This window comes from Telopea speciosissima, chromosome 2 (genome assembly GCF_018873765.1).
Source record: "Telopea speciosissima isolate NSW1024214 ecotype Mountain lineage chromosome 2, Tspe_v1, whole genome shotgun sequence".
Classification (NCBI taxonomy): Eukaryota; Viridiplantae; Streptophyta; class Magnoliopsida; order Proteales; family Proteaceae; genus Telopea; species Telopea speciosissima.
The window spans coordinates 57929045-57948594 of NC_057917.1; the positions used below are offsets into that span (position 1 = coordinate 57929045).

The 19550-nt window shown below is 45.8% G+C and overlaps 2 protein-coding genes across 2 annotated transcripts; one reads left to right on the forward strand and one right to left on the reverse strand.

Moving 5' to 3' along the window:
* The first annotated feature begins 11454 nt into the window (after positions 1-11454).
* On the forward strand, positions 11455-12111 carry LOC122652306 (leucine-rich repeat extensin-like protein 6). The gene has a single exon (XM_043846013.1). It carries the CDS (start codon positions 11470-11472, stop codon positions 11851-11853), a length of 384 nt encoding a protein of 127 aa, XP_043701948.1. The 5' UTR covers positions 11455-11469; the 3' UTR covers positions 11854-12111.
* Positions 12112-17303: 5192 nt separating this feature from the next.
* Positions 17304-18886, reverse strand: LOC122652262 (chaperone protein dnaJ 6-like). The gene is made up of 5 exons (XM_043845953.1): positions 18685-18886; positions 18468-18555; positions 18266-18345; positions 18042-18098; positions 17304-17576 (listed from the first exon to the last, which is right to left on the reverse strand). Exons 1-5 carry the CDS (start codon positions 18796-18798, stop codon positions 17328-17330), a joined length of 588 nt encoding a protein of 195 aa, XP_043701888.1. The 5' UTR covers positions 18799-18886; the 3' UTR covers positions 17304-17327.
* Positions 18887-19550: the final 664 nt, after the last annotated feature.

Below are 19550 nucleotides of genomic sequence, written 5' to 3' on the forward strand. Positions count from 1 at the left end.
TCGGCCTTGGAGATCGGCCATGGAGGTCGACATGGGAGGTCAATCTCGGCAGTCACCTCGGCCTAGGCAGTCCTATGTATGCTCAGCCAGGGAGGTCGACATGGGTGATGTGTCGTGGGCTCAACCGAGTGCTCAGCCCAGCCATGCGACTTGATGGAGAGCAGGTCGGCCCGGTGTTTACTTCAGCTCAGTTCGGTTCTTGGGGTGACCTCAGCTCAGCCACATGGCAGCTTCTGACTGGTGAGGTGATTTTATGCTGTATCACAGGCCCCCCCACTCATCAAGGGTCGGTCCAACGCGGATGAGTGAAGTTTTTTGGTCAGCTCGGTTGGTCCTTCTTGTGGTCGAGCTGACCTTACTTTGTCAGTGACATGACTTTGTACGGTCTGACAGCTGAGCTGTCAGTGCCACATCATCCATCGCCATAAATGAGCTCTGGAATTCGAATCGTCTTTTGATCTGGACCATTAAATCGTGCTAAACTCTCCTTGGCCGTTGGATCAGTTCGGCCCAAGAGTTATAAATAGGCAACTCCTCCCTGTTCATTCTTCACTGCTGCAAGTAGTTGACTGCTCGGCTAGCTCAGATTTCTCAGCTCTACCGTGCTCGGTGCTTTCTAGTTCATGCTCAGCTCAACTTTTTCTTCGTTCGTATTCAGCTCGTCTTCAGCTCTTCTTCAACCAGAAAGTCCTCTCCGCACAGTATGTCAGTTGGTAGTAGTCATGTGGGCGAGGTGCTCACCGGGGTGGCAGAGGGCGCGAGTCCTAGCCGAGAGCTCCCAGCTCGTTCTCCCACGATAGACTTGTTGGGCTAGACTTCGGACGAGCTCGGTGTAGTGAAACCTCGTCAGGCCGATGTTGCCGAGATTCTGTCACCTCTGGAGTCTTGCCTCAAGGCCCAACCAATTCCCGAGGATCGAGCTGAGAGCTCCGGATCATCCTCGTCCGATGATGAGGAGTCCAGTGAGGATAGTTCTTCAAAAGGTGGGGTTGGTTCGGTCAGCTCATCCGCTGATGCCCCTGAACCCTAAGAAGGGAGTGTCGGCACCGTCCCGAGCACAATCATGGATGCCGACCTCAACTGCCTCAGGACGACCTACACCATCCCGAGAACATCCAACTCCGAGCTCCCAACCCAGGGGAGATAGCCTGCTATATCAGGCCCGACAAGGTGGCTTTGTACGAGCTACCTTTCAAGTACGCATTCAGGCTCCCCGTGCTCGACCTGGTGGACCAGATCTTGGACTACTTCCACCTGTTCCTAGGTCAGCTTGTGCTGAACTCTTGGCTGGCCGTGTATGGCTTTTATGCCCTATTTTGTGAGATGTGGCAAGGTGCAAGCGTAGAGCATTTCTCTTGGCTCTTTTTCTTGAAGAAGTCGCTAGAGAAGGGGTGGTACTATTTCACTCGCCGAACTGGGAAGGGTGCGGCCTTAAGCGGCTACAAGTTTTTGGTTGGTACCCCAAGCTTCAATAAGTTTTGGAAGCCTCATTTTTTCTTTGCTTCCATTCCAAACAGCCCTCTCCGAGCCGAGTGGAAGGAGATCCACTTGAACTACGTTAATAGGGTCTTGCCCCTGACCGAGAATGAGCTGACCTCGCTCGACCTGATCCTCCAGCGTCAGCCCTTCAACGTCCTCCAGCTTTAGGACGAGGGGTTCCTTCAAAGGTGGCATATGACCCCTGGTACGAGTCTGTGCTGAGCCGGTTTCTATCGCCCGAGCTGACCCATTTACTTAGTCTTCTTTCTTTTTTGGTATGCTTCTAACGTTTTATCTTTTTTGCAGTGGTCGGCCACATTCCCCCAATGGATTTAGCTCGGCTCAGGGCCGAGACCATTGCGGACAGAAGGAGGAAGAACACCGAGAAGAAAAGTCTCGAGGTGAGTCTTCCAAGGTGCAGAAGGGAAAGGCGACGCTGTCGAGCCCAACCGATGCAATGGTCGGCCTTAAGGCCGACAAGGGTAAGGCCCCGCTGAGCCCTTCTAGGAAGGGGAAGGATCGGAGGGGAGAGCCGAGCCCTTCGAGGGGCCCCAAGCGGTCCAAGATGATCTCCGTCAACTTAACGGGCAACAATCCTCCGTCAGTGGCCCCGCCTCCCCTTATAGCTCGGCTGATCTTGGGAAGGACCTTGGCCAGCAACCGTCCACTTCAGCTGACCTGGAGGCTCTTCCCAGGGGACTCGGGTTTGACCTCTGCCGTGCATGCCAAGGAGTGGCTAGACACGGGTAGGCTCACTGCCGATAAGGAGAAGCTCGAGGCGCTGTCCGACCCCAAGCTCCTCTCCACTCTCTTCCAGGACTTCAACATGGTGAGTTTCCTGCTCGGCTTCTTTAATTTGACCCGACCGGTATGACCTGATCTGATCTTGGGTTGGCAATTTTCTTGCAGGGCTTCGCCAAGGCAGTGGAGACCATGCTCCATTTTGAGCGGCTTCTAACCGAGAATGACTCTCTCGAGGTCCAGGTCTAGCAGGGGAATAAAGAAGCTCGCGAGGTCGTGGTGAAGGTCAAGGAGAAGGTCAAGGCCGAGGAGAAGGTCAAGGCCCCGGAGGAGACTGAGGTGAAGCGGGGGGAAGAGGTTGAGGCCTTAAAGGCTCAGCTCGACCGAGCCAAGAAGAAGGCCAAAGAAGACCTCTTGTCGATGCTATTACCGAGTACCTCATTTCGGAGGAATACACTAAGGTGTGCCATCAAATAAGGAAGTTGCCGTACGGAGAGGGCTATGACGAGGGCCGAGTCGTCCTCCTGAAGGACATAAAGGCTGCCTTCCCTATCCTCAGCCTTTCTCGATTTGATAACGACGCGACCACTGTGGTTGAGGAGTTGGGAGACGAGGCTGGGGTGGAGGTTGACTAGGCCGGCCTGGCCGAGATCGGTCCCCCGGAAGAGGTCGCCCCTTCTATCGAGGATGTTGCTGACAAGGAGGTTACCGTCGAGGACCCTGCCGCCGAGGACCCCCTCCATATCGCCGAGCTCTAGGTCTCCCCCCCCTTTTTTTTTCTTTTTCTTTGATGTACATGTCCCCCTGCGCGGGGTTTTGAACAAATTTTTCTCTTTTTCTCTCTCTCTCTCTCTTTATTTATTTATTTATTTTTTTGTATAGGGTCGAGCTACCTACTTTTTGTAACCTTGCCGAGGAGCCAGCCTTCAATGAATAGAACGTTCTTTTCCAAATTTGCCTAAGTGTTTGAGCTCGGCAGTTGTTTGCTTTCCTTTCTTTGTGAATTTGTTTTAAATGTTGAGGTTGAACTGCCGACCTGGCCTCGTAGCCGAGCTCGGGTCGGATACCCTTTGAGTGGCTACGCTGTCGAGTCGACGCTAGGGTCGAGCCCAATGCCTTAAAAATTTTGCTTGAACTTTGGTATTCGTTCGGCTCGGCCAAGTCTATGTAGACCGGTGTTATGATTTTGTTATCGGCCTATGAGGATCGGTCTTCGAGGTCGGCCAGGTCTCTGAGGACCGATCTTATGACTTAGTTGCCGACCTATGAGGGTCGGTTTTGGAGGTTGGCCAGGTCTATGAGGACCGGTCTTACGACTTGGTTGTCGACCTATGAGGGTTGGTCTTTGACGTCGGCCAGGTCTATGAGGACCGGTCTTACGACTTGATTGCCAACCTATGAGAGTCGGTCTTTGACGTCGGCCAGGTCAATGAGGACCGATCTTATGACTTGGTTGTCGACCTATGAGGGTCGATCTTGGAGGTCGGCCAGGTCTATGAGGACCGATCTTATGACTTGGTTGCCGACCTATGAGGGTCGGTCTTGGAGGTCGGCCAGGTCTATGAGGACCGATCTTATGACTTGATCTCGGAGCTTAAAAATACACCAAGTGGTGGAGAAAGACTTTGTTTTATTGAATCAAACGTCGGGACCGAAGCCAAATACAAATATGCTCATCATAAACCATGCCGAGCAGAATGCTTGAGGAAATTACTAAAAAAATTTCTTCAAATTTTTCGAGTTCCAAGGTCTCGGTACCTTCCTGCCCCCGGAGTCTGCAAGCGATAAGTCCCTGGGTGAATATGCTTGGAGACTATGTATGGGCCTTCCCAATTTGGTGCTAACTTTCCTTGCTGTCTTAGCTGGGACACGCTGAGCTTTCTTAGGACGAGGTCCCCTTGGCGGAAGTGTCGTTCCTTCACCCTTAAGTCGTAGTACTTTGCCATCCTCTGTTGGTATGTTGTGTTCCGAAGTAGGGCATTTTCTCAAACTTCGTCGAGAAAATTAAGGTTGGCACTCAGCCCATCTTCGTAGGTCTTCTCATCGAAATTGAGCACTCGGTATGAAGATGCCATGACCTCGACCGGGGTGAGGGCCTCGGTCCCGTATCCTAGCCTAAAAGGGCTCTCCCCGGTTGGTGTTCTTACAGTTGTCCTATATGCCCATAGGACACTTGGGAGCTCTTCCACCCATCTTCCTTTGGCCTCATCCAACCTTCTCTTGATACCGGCGAGTAGTGTTCGGTTGGACATTTCTACTTGTCCATTTGCTTGTGGATGAGCTATCGAGACTGGTCGAAAGTCAATATAGAATTGCTCGCAGAACTCTCAAAAGTCTGGGTTATTGAATTACGTGTCATTATCTGTGATGAGCACTTTTGGTAGTCCGAACCGGTAGATGACCTTATCCCGGAAGAACTTCTCCTTGGTCTTCTCGGTGATGGTTGCCAGGGGCTCAGCCTCGACCCACTTGGTGAAGTAGTCGATTGCCACAACCACATACTTTCGATTCCCTGATGCCGGGGTGAAATCTCCGAGAATATCCATCCCCCACATAGCAAAAGGGATCAGGCTTAGCATTGGGGTCAGCTTTGTTGCAGGTCGGCTCGGCACTGGTGCAAAGAGCTGACACTTTTCGTATGTCTTCACATACTTCATGGCCTCTTCTTGCATTCTCAGCCAATAAAATCCATGTCGTAGTATTTTGTATGCTAGAGCTCGGCCACCCATGTGGCTTCCGCATATTCCTTCATGCAACTCGGCTAAGGCATACTCGGCTCCCTTTGGACTGAGACATCGGAGAAGGGGCGCTAAGATGGCTTTTTTATAGAGCACCCTATCGATCATGGTGTACTTGGCAGCTCGGATTTTGACTTTCCTTGCTTCATCTTGATTCTCCGAGAGTTGGTCATTCTCCAAGTAGTTGACAATGGGGTCCATCCAGGTCAGCCCATCCTCCTCAATGTGTTTGACGCTTTCTTCATGCAATGAGGGCCTCTCTAGGATTTCTATGTACACTGGTCGGCTCAGATGTTGGAGGTCGGCCTCAGCCAACTTTGACAGGGAGTCTGTCGTCGCGTTCTCCTTTCTCGGTACTCGGGTCACCTCAAAGTGCTCAAGCTCGGAGATCAAATCTCGTGCTCGGTTCAGGTAAGCTATCATCCTTTCATCTTTCGCCTCATAGTCTTCATTGACCTGGTTGACCATGAGTTGGGAGTCTCCTCGCACCTTCAATCGCTTTATGCCTATGGCTCTGCTGACTCGGAGTCCGGCTAGGAGAGCCTCATACTCGGCCTCATTGTTTGAGGCTGGGAATTTGAACCTTAGGGCATATTGGATGCGAAAGCCCTCGAGGCTCACCAGGATCAGCCCAGCCCCGCTTCCTCCGGGGGTGCTTGAGCTGTCAACGTTCATGGTCCAGGTCGGGTCGGCCTTAGCTTCTGCATTGGCTTCTTCTGCTGTCTTCTCTTCCTCGACCTTGAGGTCAGGTATTATGCACTCGGCGACGAAGTCGGCAAGGGTTTTTCCTTTTATCGTGGTCCTCGGGCGATAGTTTATATCGTACTCACTCAGCTCAATGGCCTAGGTGATCCGCCGACCTGACACGTCGGGCTTGTGCAATATCTTCTTGAGAGGCTGGTCGGTCAGCACCGCGATCGAATAAGCTTAAAAATATGGCCTTAGCTTTCTCGCGGCTGTGACAAGAGCGAATGCTAACTTCTCGAACTTGGAGTATCTCGACTCGGCGTCGACAAGAACATGACTAATGTAGTATATAGGCTTCTGAGCTTGGCCTTCTTCTCTGACCAACACCACGCTGAGCGCCACCGGGTAGCAGCTAAGTAAACTTGAAGCTCCTCTTTTGGCTCGATTCGGCTGAGAAGAGGCGGGTTCTCTAAGTATTTCTTCAGCTCTTCAAAAGCTTGTTGGCACTCGTCCAACCAGACGAAGTCCTTCGGGTTTCGGATGTTCTTGAGGGCCTTGAAGGGCTTGGAGGGCTCATCTCTTGGATGGCCTTGATTTTTCTAGGATTGGTTTCGATGCCTTTGATAGAGACCATGAAGCCGAGGAACTTTCCTGAGGTCACGCCGAATGCACACTTGGCGGGGTTCAGTTTCATTTGGTTCTTCCTTAATATGCCAAAGGCCTCTTCCAGGTCGGCCAAGTTGTGCTCGGCCTTCAAGCTCTTTACTAACATGTCATCCACGTAGACTTCCATGTTTGTTCCGATCTGCCTGTAGAATATATAGTTCACCAGCCGTTGATATGTTGCTCCGGCATTCTTCAATTTGAACGGCATGACCTTGTAGCAAATAATTTATTGGTCAGTTCAGAATGCTGTGTATGACTCATCCTCCTCATGCATCATGATTTGATTGTAGCTGGAGTACGCGTCCATGAAGCTCAGCATTTCGTGCCCCACCGTGGCGTCAATCAAGAGATCAATTCGAGGTAGCGGGTATTCATCCTTTGGGCAGGCCTTGTTAAGGTCGGTATAGTCGACTCACATCCTCCATTTCCCGTTTGGCTTGGGAACCATAATGACGTTCGCCAACCAAGTCGAGAATTTTTCTTCTCAGATGAATCCTGATTGGCTTAGCTTCTCTACTTCTTCATTGATGTTAGCTTGGCGATCAAGGGTATAGTTCCTTCTCTTCTATTGAATCGACTTTCGACTCGAATCTATATGCAGTCGATGCTCGGCTATATGTCGAGGTATACCGGGCATGTCGGAAGTCAACCAGGCGAATACGTCTACATTAGTCTTCAAGAATTTTCTGAACCGATTCCTTTGTTCCTTGCTCAACAATGACCCGAGTTGTACCATCTTCGTCAGATCTTCATCCCTGAGGGAGAACGGGGTGAGGTCTTCTACGGGTCTTTCGTGCCTTTATGTGAGCTCATTTCGCTGGTCTTCTGGGAGGTGTTCGATGCACATCGCCATTCCTCGAACGTTGCCTTTATTTTGCTTGACAAATGTGGCGTAACACTCACGAGCTTTCTTTTGATCACCTCGGATTTCTCCAATGCCGTTCTCTATTGGGAACTTCATCTTCAAGTGTATCGGCGAGATGATGGCTTGGAGAGCAGTCAATGATGGTCGGCCGAGTATGGCGTTGAAGGCCACCATCGATCGCACTACCATGAATTTGACTTGGATCATCGCTTGACATGGAGCTTGTCCGAACGTGACCAGTAGGTCGATTGAGCCCTTGATGGTGGCGGCGGCTCCCGAGAACCCATGAAGTGAGGTGCCCTTTGGCTTAAGCGCTTCATCGCCGAAGCCAAATTGTCAGTATGTGTCTAGCGACAAAAGGTCCACGGATGCGCCCGTGTCGACCAATACGCGATGAATGGGTCTCTTTGCAATTTCCACCTGCACCACCAAAGCATCATCGTGAGGTAGACTTATACCTTCCAGGTCAGCCTCGGTGAAGGAGATCGTCGCCTCAGACTTTGGCCTTTTGCCAGGCATCTCAGCGACTCCGATGAACCGTGCATTTGCCTTAGCCTTCCAAGTGGACTCTTGTCCGGGCCCTCCAAGGATAGTGTATATGGGAGCTCCCTTGTCACTGCTCAGCCCAAATCCGTCATCTTTCTTCTCAGCTCGGGCTTTATCTTCGTCACGCTCGGCCTGCCTATTTTTGGACCTCGGCTCGGCTCTCCTTTGATCGCGATCTTCAGGTTGCCGACCCCCACGTTCTTCTCGGCCTCCCTTGACATATCGCTTCAGGTGCCCCGCTTTTATCAGCTCTTCAATTTCTCTTTTCAGCTGATAACAATCCTCGATGTCATGACCGGTGTCCTTGTGGAATTGACAATACTTGTTGGGATTTTGAGATGACCCGGCTTGCATCGGTCGGGGTCGGCGGATGTACCCGCCGTCCTGTATTTGCATCAAAATCTCCTTGCGCGAGGTATTCAGTGGGGTGTAATCGGGACTCCGAGCTAGGTCTGATCTCTCGGTTCGACGATCTGTCCTGGGCCGCTTTTCCTCCTTACGGTCATCGATCGTCGGCCTATTCTTCTCGGCTCGACCTTCGTTTCCCTTCCGGGCTTAGAGCACCTCGGCCATATTTGCAAACTCATTGTACCTCTCCAAGATCTCGGCCAGGTTTCTGGTCGGCTTCCAGGCCAAGTCCTTGATGAGATCCATGTTAGCTAGCCCATTACTCATCGCAGTATTGGGCGTGGCCTCATCCAAATCCTTAATGTCTAAGGATTCTTTGTTGAAACGTGAGACGAACGCTTAGATCGACTCATCAGATTGTTGCTTCACGCTGAGGAGGTTGACCGTCGTCTTCTTGTGTTTCATACTACTCTGGAAGCGCGTGATGAAGGCTCGACAGAGCTAAGCGAAGCCTATTATGGAGTTCAGTGGCAACCAGGAGAACCATGAGGTCACCGCGCCCTTGAGGGATGCAGGGAAAGCCCGACAAGAGACAATCTTGGTTCCCCCGTACATGGTCATCATCGCATTGAAGTAGTTGATATGATCCGTCGGGTCCGTCGACCTGTCATACCGATCTAAGGGAGGAGGCTTGAACTCGACCGGTAGTGGCGCGATCATGATCTCGGGAGGATATGGGTGTCGTCCAACCAGTGAATAGGCGTCCGGGGTCACCTATTTTTTTAATCCCACAACCTGCTCTGCCAAGTCTCGTAGCCGCTTTTCCGGCTCTGTTTCATGTGCTCGACCGTTCGGCTCGTCCACTCGGTGTAAATCATCCCATTTATTTGGCCGAGGTCGACCATTTTATCCTTCAGCTTGGGCTCTGTTTGCTCGGTCTTCTCATTGAGGTCGGCCATTCTGGTCCGCTCAGTCAGCATCGCCTCTCCTTATTCTTCTTTCCATCTAGAAATTGGACCCACGGGGCCTTCTCGGCTCTTCTTCTCTAAGAGGCGGTGGGCTTCGGCGCTGGGGGGCTACCTCCTGCTGTTCTCGATGTGCCCTCTGTTGTCCGTCCTCTTCGAGCCAGCCCAAAAATACCGATCTCCTCTCTACGGAAGCCCCTGGTTCGATCTCTTGCCCGGTCTTTGGGCTCTGACGATGCTCCTACTCACCCCGACGAGCACTCCTGTTGGGACGCGGAGGAGGAGTTTTCTGACTAGGCGGATGTGACGATGCGGCTCGGCTAGGCTCGGCCCGATGCCGGCCACCATTCTACGATAAATTTCCCTCTACGCGAACCACCGGGGCTAGAGGGGGTGCAATTAGTGGTTGACCCATCAACCCACCCTGGGCCATCTGCGTCATGAAAGTACGCAGCATCTCGTTGGTGTGGAGCATCTGCAGCTGCAAATCCATAACTTGTCGGTTATGAGTCGGGACTTCCGAATCCAAATCCTTCGGTAAGGGTGGCGGCAGTGGTAGGTTCAGCCCGTTCAAGTATGGCTCGACCTGTGTCCGATCAGCTGCTGTTGTGTCCAGCACACTTCCACCATTCCCACCCTCAGGTGGGGGAGTTGGATTGGCCGCGACGCTCTTGCGGGGCTGCACACCCACTGCCCGAGGGGGTCTTCGGTCGCACCTTGCCGTGATGCCTCAGGGGGCGACGAATGTCTCGCTTGCCTATCAAGTTGCGGCTCATCCCCGCAGGAGGCAGAGCCGTGCTGTCCTGATCTTGTTTGCACCATTGTTCCTGCTCTTGAAGTTGGTAGAAACGACGATGGCTTGCTGACGTCGTTCCCACAGATGGCGCCAAATCTGTTGCGTGTGAAAACCTCCGCCGTTCGGTTCGCCCATGGATGAGCCTGCAAAAAGACAAGTGAGAGCAAGAGAGCTGGTGTGGCTCCGGCCTAGGAATCTCCGACGCTCAAGTTAGGTCTCCAATGCAACAGCGTAACAGCTAGTAAAAAGTGAGAAGAGCAATCGAGCTCCATACCTGAGTATTTATAGAGTGAGGTGAGGAGGTTGGGAGAGTCCCAGTATGGTAGGAGTTCTTCTCTTAGAAGGCTCTCTCGCGTAGAGCGAAGTGGAGAGTTATTTTCGGGGTCGGACTCTTGTTAAAGTAAGAGTCCATACTTGGCGTGATTCCGTATCGCGTTGGGATGGTGGCTAAATCCTTATCCCGTGATTCTCAGGATATGCTGATGTGGCTCCGCGATTCCTGGCGGGCCGTTGTGATGACCTTGGTGGAGGGCTCGGCCTCGGAGGTCGGCCATGGAGGTCAGCATGGGAGGTCGATCTCGGCTGTCACCTCGGCCTAGGCCGTCATGTGTATGCTTGGCCAGGGAGGTCGGCATGGGTGATGTGTCTCGGGCTCAACCGAGTGCTCGGCCCAGCCATGCGACTTGATGGAGAGCAGGTCGGCCCTGTTTCTGCTTCAGCTCGGTTCGGTTCTTGGGGTGACCTCGGCTCGGCCACGTGGCGGCTTCTGATTGGTGAGGTGATTTTATGTTGTATCAAGAGCAATGTTCTAATTATCGGTATCCTATAGATCATATCGGCCAATATGTATTGGTAGTGTCGGAATTCGATACGATGATACCAATACAATACCGATATATAGATCAACCAATGTGGCTAAAAACGGTTTTTTAATCAAAAAGTGAGTTTTTGATCTCGGATTGGATTAAATGACCAATTCAACCGATACATATCGATATTGATGTCGGCTAAGACCGATACGGGTATGGATAATGTTAAATGAGAGAGAGAGAGAGAGAGAGAGAGAGAGAGAGAGAGAGATGGAAAATATTTTGTTGTTACACTTGTAGCAGGAATGTTCCTGCTACAAGGTTGGCAGCCAAGGAAATGAGATCTTAAAGGGTATTTTAGAAAATAGTAAAACCTAGAAGAGTATTTAAAATACCCTTTAAGATCTCATTTCCTTGGCTGCCAACCTTGTAGCAGGAACATTCCAACAGCATAATTTCGTCCGAGAGAGATGGCTTTGGCCTTAATAAAACTACCAAACCGAGTTTCCATAAAAAATAAAAAAAACTACCAAACCGAGTTTCCATAAAAAAATAAAAAAAACTACCAAACCAAGTTTCCATTAAAAAAAAAAAAAAAAAAAAAAGCTACCAAACCGAGTGACCTTTTACACTGCCCAATTGCCCATGCACCTAACGTGTACAAAACGTTCATCAAAAGTCTCAAACGACTCAAACTCGAGTAGTCAAATACTATACTTACCTCTTAATTCCCACTTCGTTCTTGGTTCTCTTCTTCAAAACCCTTTACTTCTTTCTCAATCGAGACTCCATTAGATTCACATCACAAGACCTCCATCTCCATCGAAACATGTTGTCTTCAACAAGTGGATTCGCAATTGTGATTCTTGTGATCGTCGCTGTCTCTTCTACACCTATCAACGGCGACGTATCCGCGACGCCCGACTCCGGAGTCAAGTGTACACCATGTGAACAGCATCCTCCGCCGCCGCCACCACCATCACTGCCACCACCACCGCCGCCTCCAAAGAATCCTTACACGCAGAACTGCCCTCCACCACCATCATCCTCAGGTCAATCACCACCGACTCCTTATTATTATATAACTGGTCCCCCAGGAAATTTGTATCCCTTCGACCCGTATTACTCTGTTTCTAGCCGGAATTCAGTTGCCGGAATTCCGCTTCTTGTTGGATGTGGACTGTTGGGATTGCTTCCTTTTTGGAGACTATGAGGATTAAAGACTTGGATTTTCAAAGATTGGGTCTTTGGGAGAGAATAATCCTTAGGTTAGTTTAGCCCTTTTACTCAATTGTTTAAAGCGATCATCTTTCTGTGTATCCATGTCTTTCAGTTTCTCCATCTTTGATTTGTTTGGTTGGTAGAGGAGAGACTATTTCCTCTATGTTCTTCTCAATTGTTTTGACTTGAATAACAGTTAATCAAATTTCGAATTTCTTTAAATTTTTTGTTGCAGCTTTTGTGGCTTTTAGATTTCTCCTGCTCTGTTTCGATGAAGATTGTAGCTTCTGGTTCTGGGAAGAAAATTGAAAACGATTTCTTAAAATTTTACTTTAGCTTTTAATCTATTTCTCTCTGTAGGAATTAGACATTAGAAATTTCAGGTGGATAAATAGATGCAAAGTGCATGCAAAGCATAGAATCCACTGAAAATGTTAGTGATTCGATAGAGCATTTAGCTTTACATTGTCTCCACTAATGCACTTATCACCGCTCTGCACCTTGTCTAGGATTGATAAATAATAATAATAAATAAATAAATAAAGGGAAAAGGTAGACCACCCGGCCGTGTGCTGTGGCGTGTACCTGTGCCTAGACACAGTTGGACGCAAAATGATCGACACACCTCTGCTTTTCCAGCCTCAGCACACGATCGAGTGGCATTCTTTCCCCCATAAATAAAACCATAAATTTCTGGTAAACACTGCATCCATCATTGGTCCTAGGGGTATCAAATTCCAACCCGAGTCGATCGGACCTATTGAAGCCAATACCCTGGTTGGTTCAGCTTTTGGCTGAGCTGCTACAAAACTAGTTGAAATCGAACCGGACCAACCGAAGGGACAAACAAAACCTGAAAAAACGATAAAAACCAATGTTTTACTTCATTTTTTGAGGTTAATTTTTCTTTACTATGCGGTGAAGAAACCCGACAGCTATCCCTAGTTGTACTTCTTTGTTCCCTCTATTTATGAATGATCGATAATAGCCCTATCCCTTGGATGATACCCTCTTGATGCCATCTGAAGGTCTCGGTCAAGGGAGAAGGAAAACTCAATCCTTCTCTATATGTATATGAAAATTTGAAAATCGAATAACAGCATGATAAGAGTCTGTTAAGTCAATCAGGGTTGAATCGGTCCCTACTGGTTCTGAACTAATTGGAATCAATTCCAAAAACCCTAGAATTGATCACTCCGGAATGTCCGAAATCAAGATCGATAAATCACTGCCAATTCCATTCCAAATCGAGCAATCGATTGATCTGAATCAAAACTAATGCAACTGACCAAAACCAGACTTTGAAACTAACCAATTGACACCTCTAACTAGTCCATAAGAGAAACCAACCTTGCTAGTGCCATGAGATTCGATCGATCTTAAAGAGACACATCTGGTGTAATGTGACTGGGTTGGATACCTAGATCATCACATACACACCATTATATTTACTTTATTTCAATCCAACTTCATTGGATTTCTTTTGCCACATAAGACGAGTTAAGAGTCTTACATGGGGTGTGATTCATGCTCGCTGAGGGAATCGTTGTCCCCTCTAATTCGCTGTCCCCTCCTCCACTTCCTTCAAATCCTCACATGGGGGCGAAAATGATCACCCTATCCCTACCCAAAAACACAACCCAAGATGGGGTTCACTTCCCTTTATTAGAGGAATTGGAGGTATCGACGAATTGGAGGTGATAATTATTCTTGGCTTAAGGTCATCCAACCAAATGGTGAAGTCCCAAGTGTCCATCCAAAAACCCATTACCAACCAAAATGGATATGATATGATATGATATGCAGTTGGTAAGGAGTAAACCAGCCAGTAAGGGAAGGTGTCTAAGTGGTCTTCCTCAGTCTTAGTAATTTAATTAGTACGATGACCTCAAAGCATCATCTTCTTCATCATCATCCACGTTGGCCCAAAATGGGGACAAATATCAAAGAGTACACTAATAGAGTCGTGGATCACACGTATGAATGTCATGACTCACACCAGTCAGTTCCATTCAACGACCACCATATATTATGGAATATGGACTGCTCCAAGGGTAGGTGGGTCATGGGTGATACTTTTTCACTTTGTCACTTCCGCTCCATACTTTTTCTTTGGCATTATCTATTTATATTTTTTGTTTATGTTTTATTTATGAAAAATTATTTACAATAACAATTTATAGGAGTAATAGATAAAATAGTTTCTACTTTCTACAATGGAAAATAGGTATAGTAATGCCTATTTTCAAAATAAGTTCTAAGCGAATGAGAGAGAGAGAGAGAGAGAGAGAGAGAGAGAGAGAGAAAGGTTTCCAAAAGGGTCTACTTCTTGATCGGACACATCGTGCTCTTGACGAAGCAACAACCACTGTTCGATGCTCTCACGGTTATATGTGATGCGGACGACGATTTTTACTGAGCCTATCATGATCAAAAGGGAAATGGGTGAAACCATTTAATAAATGATTCTTTTTTTGATTTAATAATTTGAGTTTAATTATTTAAACTGATTTAAGTTTTGATTTGATATGTATGAAACAAATAAAACGTCTGAATCTTCTAACATCTTCATGGCTTCATCCCACATGGATAAAATTGTTAATGTATTTTTTTTGAAAAAATAATTATTAATAAAAAAAAAAAATAGATATAAAATAATTATTTATATCTTTTTAAGTATTTAGCTCTGTCTTGTGCTTTCCCTTTAGCCTCAGCCTCTGTAGAAGGTTTTTCTAGTTTGTAAGTTATAAGGACAGCCGCCAGTAACTAATAGTATTAAAGAGACAAAACACTTGCTTACAGTTCTTCTTTGTCGCTCTTTGACATCATTGTGGTCTCACTCCATATTGATGAAAGGGAAAAAGATCGTGCCACGAGCCATATTTTCTTTAAACGGAGCGTTAGACGCAACGGATCAATATAAATCGTTGATTTTAATTCACAATCATATGTACTGTGACTACTGTCCAACATGTGAACCCATAACTTGTTAACATTTTTCCTTTAACTGGCTAACACTTTTCCCTTAACCGGTTAGAGGAGAAGACGGAAAAAAAAAAAAAAAAAAGAAGCCCTCATCGAACATCAAAGGGTCTTCTTCTCGGCTCGTGGTGGGGAAAACCTTTTTTCTGGTAAATGTTCTTCCTTCATTTGTGAGAAATACCCCATTTGAGATCCAACATCGTTCCGGCGAATCTTCGCTATATTTCAATCAATTGAGAGAAAATCTAACTTGTACTTTGTACAACCATGGACACATGAAGGAAGATAAAAACAGAGTAATGGTAGATTGGCTTTGAATTGTTAGTCTTCTTCTTCTTTATTAATGGTAGATTAATTTTTGTGGTTAAGGGTAAGGAATTTCAAACAGGTTCAGGATTTGCAAACCCAAATCCTATAAAGACTGATGTATGAGTATGACTCTGGAAACATAAGGGTTGATTAAAATTTTTCTTGAAAACCAGCTATTTTTTTAGACTATTGTCAGAGACCTCAATCAATAATGTGTTGAATAATATTGTTCTTCGTGGAAAGTTAATAAATTTATTTTTTTCTTTTTGGGGGTGCGAGACTTCAGAAGATTAGAAACACAGAGTCTTTAGAACCCTAAGAATCCAACTGAGAAATCCCCAAATCAAGAACTTGAATCCAACAGAGTCATCCAGTATAGGTACCTCATGTAAGCAGAGATGACTATTACTCTTTCAACCCTGTTCATGCCTTCCCTCTTCCCTACTCCTCCCCTAACCCCTCACCCCCATCCCAGTCCCTACCCAGGCTCTGTTTTTTCATCCCATCTCAGTAGAATTCCACTTTTTTTTTTAGGATATTAGGGTTTATTGCAGAGTTCGTGGTATTAACCTAATGTTCCCTCTTCCCTACTCCTCCCCTAACCCATCTATTGTCTTGATGATGAAATTGAAAGATCACATAAAACGAATTCTATGGACTGCGCAACAGAAATTGGAATTAGAAAGAAGAAGAAAAGTTTTTCAAAACTTGTATTTTTTTTTTAAATTTTATTGAATACACTTGGGAATCTTGGTACAAGAGGCTAGTTTCAATGATGCACTATTCAAAAAGAAGTTGCAGGAACCATCATTCCGCATTAGGGTTTGAAAAAAAATTTCTTCTTCTCAAATCTCCGACGGTTTCAATGGTTCCTCTTCTTCATTTGTTGTCTTCGGCGTTGCCACGGGAGCTTTTCTTATCTTGGCTGATACCTGGAAACGCTATTTGTCGTGTCCATAGACGATCTGCAGAACACATATGACACTTCTTCTCCATCTCCTTCTTCGTCTCCAGCTGGTTTATCGCCAGAGACGGCCTGTTCATAACCGGAGAAGAAAGTAATTTTCATTTCTTCATTTAAGTTGTTTTCATAACCGGAGATAGGAGGTGGTACTGGTAACCTTAGGTTAATTAGGTACAATTAATACCAACGGTTAAGATTGCAGTCATAAGAATCAACGGCTAACATTGATCTGTTGCGTTTAATGCTGCGTTTAAGTAAAATAAGGATAGCACTACGACCAATCACCCTGAAAAGTAATAACAACAATAATCCAACCTTATCTCAATTAAATGAAGTCCATTACATAGATTCTTATAAAGACAAAATATTAATAATAATAAAAAAATGAACACAACACAACAATTATAAATTAATCTTATTTAAATTAATAGGGATTGGATCTTTGCCCTCCAATTAGCTCTATTTGATGTCATACTTGAAACAAGGCTCGACCAAACTATGTATGTCTTGTCTCACCACTTCTCCAAAGGTCATTTTATATCTACCCCTAACTCTTTTAATACCTTCAATTTGAATCAAGTCAATCATCCGAATAGAGGCATACGAAGGCTTTAGTTGAACCTAACCATACCACCTCAGATGATTTTCTCGTAACTTATTTTGAATTGGGGGCTACTACCACATCAGCTCTAATCATTCTTTATGCATTTATTTCTTTGATTCATTGGTTTAGGGGCTGGTTGATAGCGCAATGCAATTAGATTTTATAAAGGGTCATAATCAAGGTTCAAAAATCGGTTTGATAAAAACTGTATCAATCCAAATCAGATGATATTTAAAAAAAAAAACCATGTATTAACCGATATCATAGTGTATTTATACTATATTAATATTTTTTTTTTGGTAGAAGATACTATATTATTATTGGAATCTTTTGAAGCTGGGCCTTATTAAATGGATGGGGTCAAAAAGATTTTGTTTCAAAGCGTTGGATCATAGGATGAGGAATGTGATTTTAATGTCCAAATTAATAATACTTAATTCGTACACCCACTTTTTGAATGTCTTGCCGACCTACACAAATTCTGATCCAAAAGCTACCTAACAACCTATCTAGAGTGGGAAGATAATACCAAAAAATCCCTCCTTTCTCCTCCACTTGAAAGATTCAAAACACGTGGCTACGAATCATAGGAACGAGCGGGGGGTGGCTAATTGGCAAAACTCGTCCTTCCAAACGTTTCTAAGCCTGACGCGTTTACAGATGAATCTTTCTCCACCGTCGATTTGGAGTCCATTCTTGCCCTTTTCTTCAACTGTCTACAAGAGGAGTCTTTTTCTTCTTTCACTTGGAAAAATGAGGGGGGTCCACCGTACCATGTAGAAGTAGAACAGCTGTCGTACCCTTGAGCCATCTCCTCGAACATCTGCTGCAGCTCCTCCATACTGTAATCTTTCTCCTGCGCAAGCGCAAAAATGCCAAACAATCACTTTGATTAATCTATTTGTCCACACCTCATCACCGTTTATTGTGAAATCTCTATCGGAAGTAGCTTGCCCGACGCTCTACCAGAACATAAAGATCTACAATTTTTTTTATAATGTATACAAAGACCAAATTACCCTTACATAATATCTAAAATTAGAATCGCTATCCTCTTCAGGAAAGTTCTTGTCTGGCAAATCGACACGCCCAGATGCCAGATATTTTCTACGCTTATCAGAATCAGGATATGCACGCAGCAAATATTTTCTTTTTTTTTTGTGGCGTGGGGGGCAAACACGCAGCAAATATCTACTGCAGGATCAATTTTCAATGTCTCTAATGTCCATCCAATTAGAATAATCAGTTAATACTTTGGGTTTAATCCGACGAATTGAATACCAACACGGAAAAAAGGTCATTTTGTTAGACCAATCGTTACCTCTCTCTCAACGTCCGCCATTAGCGATACCATTTCCTGTAAGAAATCCACGAAGCCCTGAAAAAAATGTCAAATAAGGTAACCATTGTTAAACAATAATCTTAGATAGAAAATTTTCAGATCACACAGTCATCAAAAGAGATGAAAACACGAAACCAGAGAGAGAGAGAGAGAGAGAGAGAGAGAGAGAGAGAGAGAAGAAAGAGAAGAGGAAGGATGCTAACCTCCTCTTCTTCATCTTCATCGTTGTACGGATCATGTAAGCCAGCATCGTACATTGTTCTCTTCCTCCGATCCGATAAAACTGTACTCACCAAACAAACATTCAAGAAAAAACTCTACATTCAGTTATTAAAATTATAAAAGAGGGAAACGAAATCAGGAAAACTTTGAGAAACGAACAAAGAACGAATTTCTAAATAATACCGGAATATGCCTCCTGAATTTGCTGGAATTTACGCTTCGCTTCTTCTAACACCGACAGATTTCTCGTCCACTTGTCTGGATGCCATTGCTGCTACACAAACAATCTTAATTTCAGTGTTACCTTCAATATTCCACTCTAATTACATAATTTCAATTCTTTCAGCTCCGAGAGAGAGAGAGAGAGAGAGAGAGAGAGAGAGAGAGAGAGAGGACATACCATAGCAAGCTTCCGGTAGGCGCTTCTTATCTCATTGATTGAGGAATTCTTATCAACGCCAAGGATGCCGTAATAAGAAGCAGATCGACTTCGTTGGTCGGAATCCATCTCCATTGTCGATTCGAAAACTTTCAGTTCATCCACCAGTGGGAGAAGATCCTATCTTCGTTTACAGACAAAAATCGGCGGCAAATTCGGCAATGATGATCGATAATTCTTCTTAAATCGTAACAGTGGAATGAGTGAATTCAATTTAATAGAAAAGTAAACGTAGTATCTCACGCGATCTGAACTTAGGAAATTGTTTACCGCAGAGATTTGTTTTAACTTTTAGACAAAACATAAACAAAAAAGGGATGGTTCCTTACTTTTAAAGTCTTTCTTGTTTATATATATCTTCGAGACATGGAGAAAATATCTGGAGACATGGAGAAAATATCTGAAGCTTTTGTATAGGGTTTGAACGTTTGGGTTTTCGGAACCTTCAAGAACGTTTTGGCAGACGTGGAAGACCGATAAGCTTCCACATAAGATTCTGGGGGACCAAAGCAGCAGCATAGATATTTTTTTACACTCTCGATGGTTCTTCTGTTTGCCTCTACGTTCGTCCAGAACTCGCTAATGCTAATTAGCTTTTTAAATTTTGGTCCACTGTCATAGAATCGACATCCTCTATTTCTGTCTCCCCTATTTTCATGTGCACCATACACATAACGAGACACGTAATGACCGTTTTACTCTCATTTGGACAAGACGCTTGGACAAAGGTACCATAGTCTTTACGCACCTCATTGTGGGTAAGATGCACACGAAAATAAGGGTAGCTGAAAATAGAGGGTCCGGACTCACCGTCATACGCTATTGAT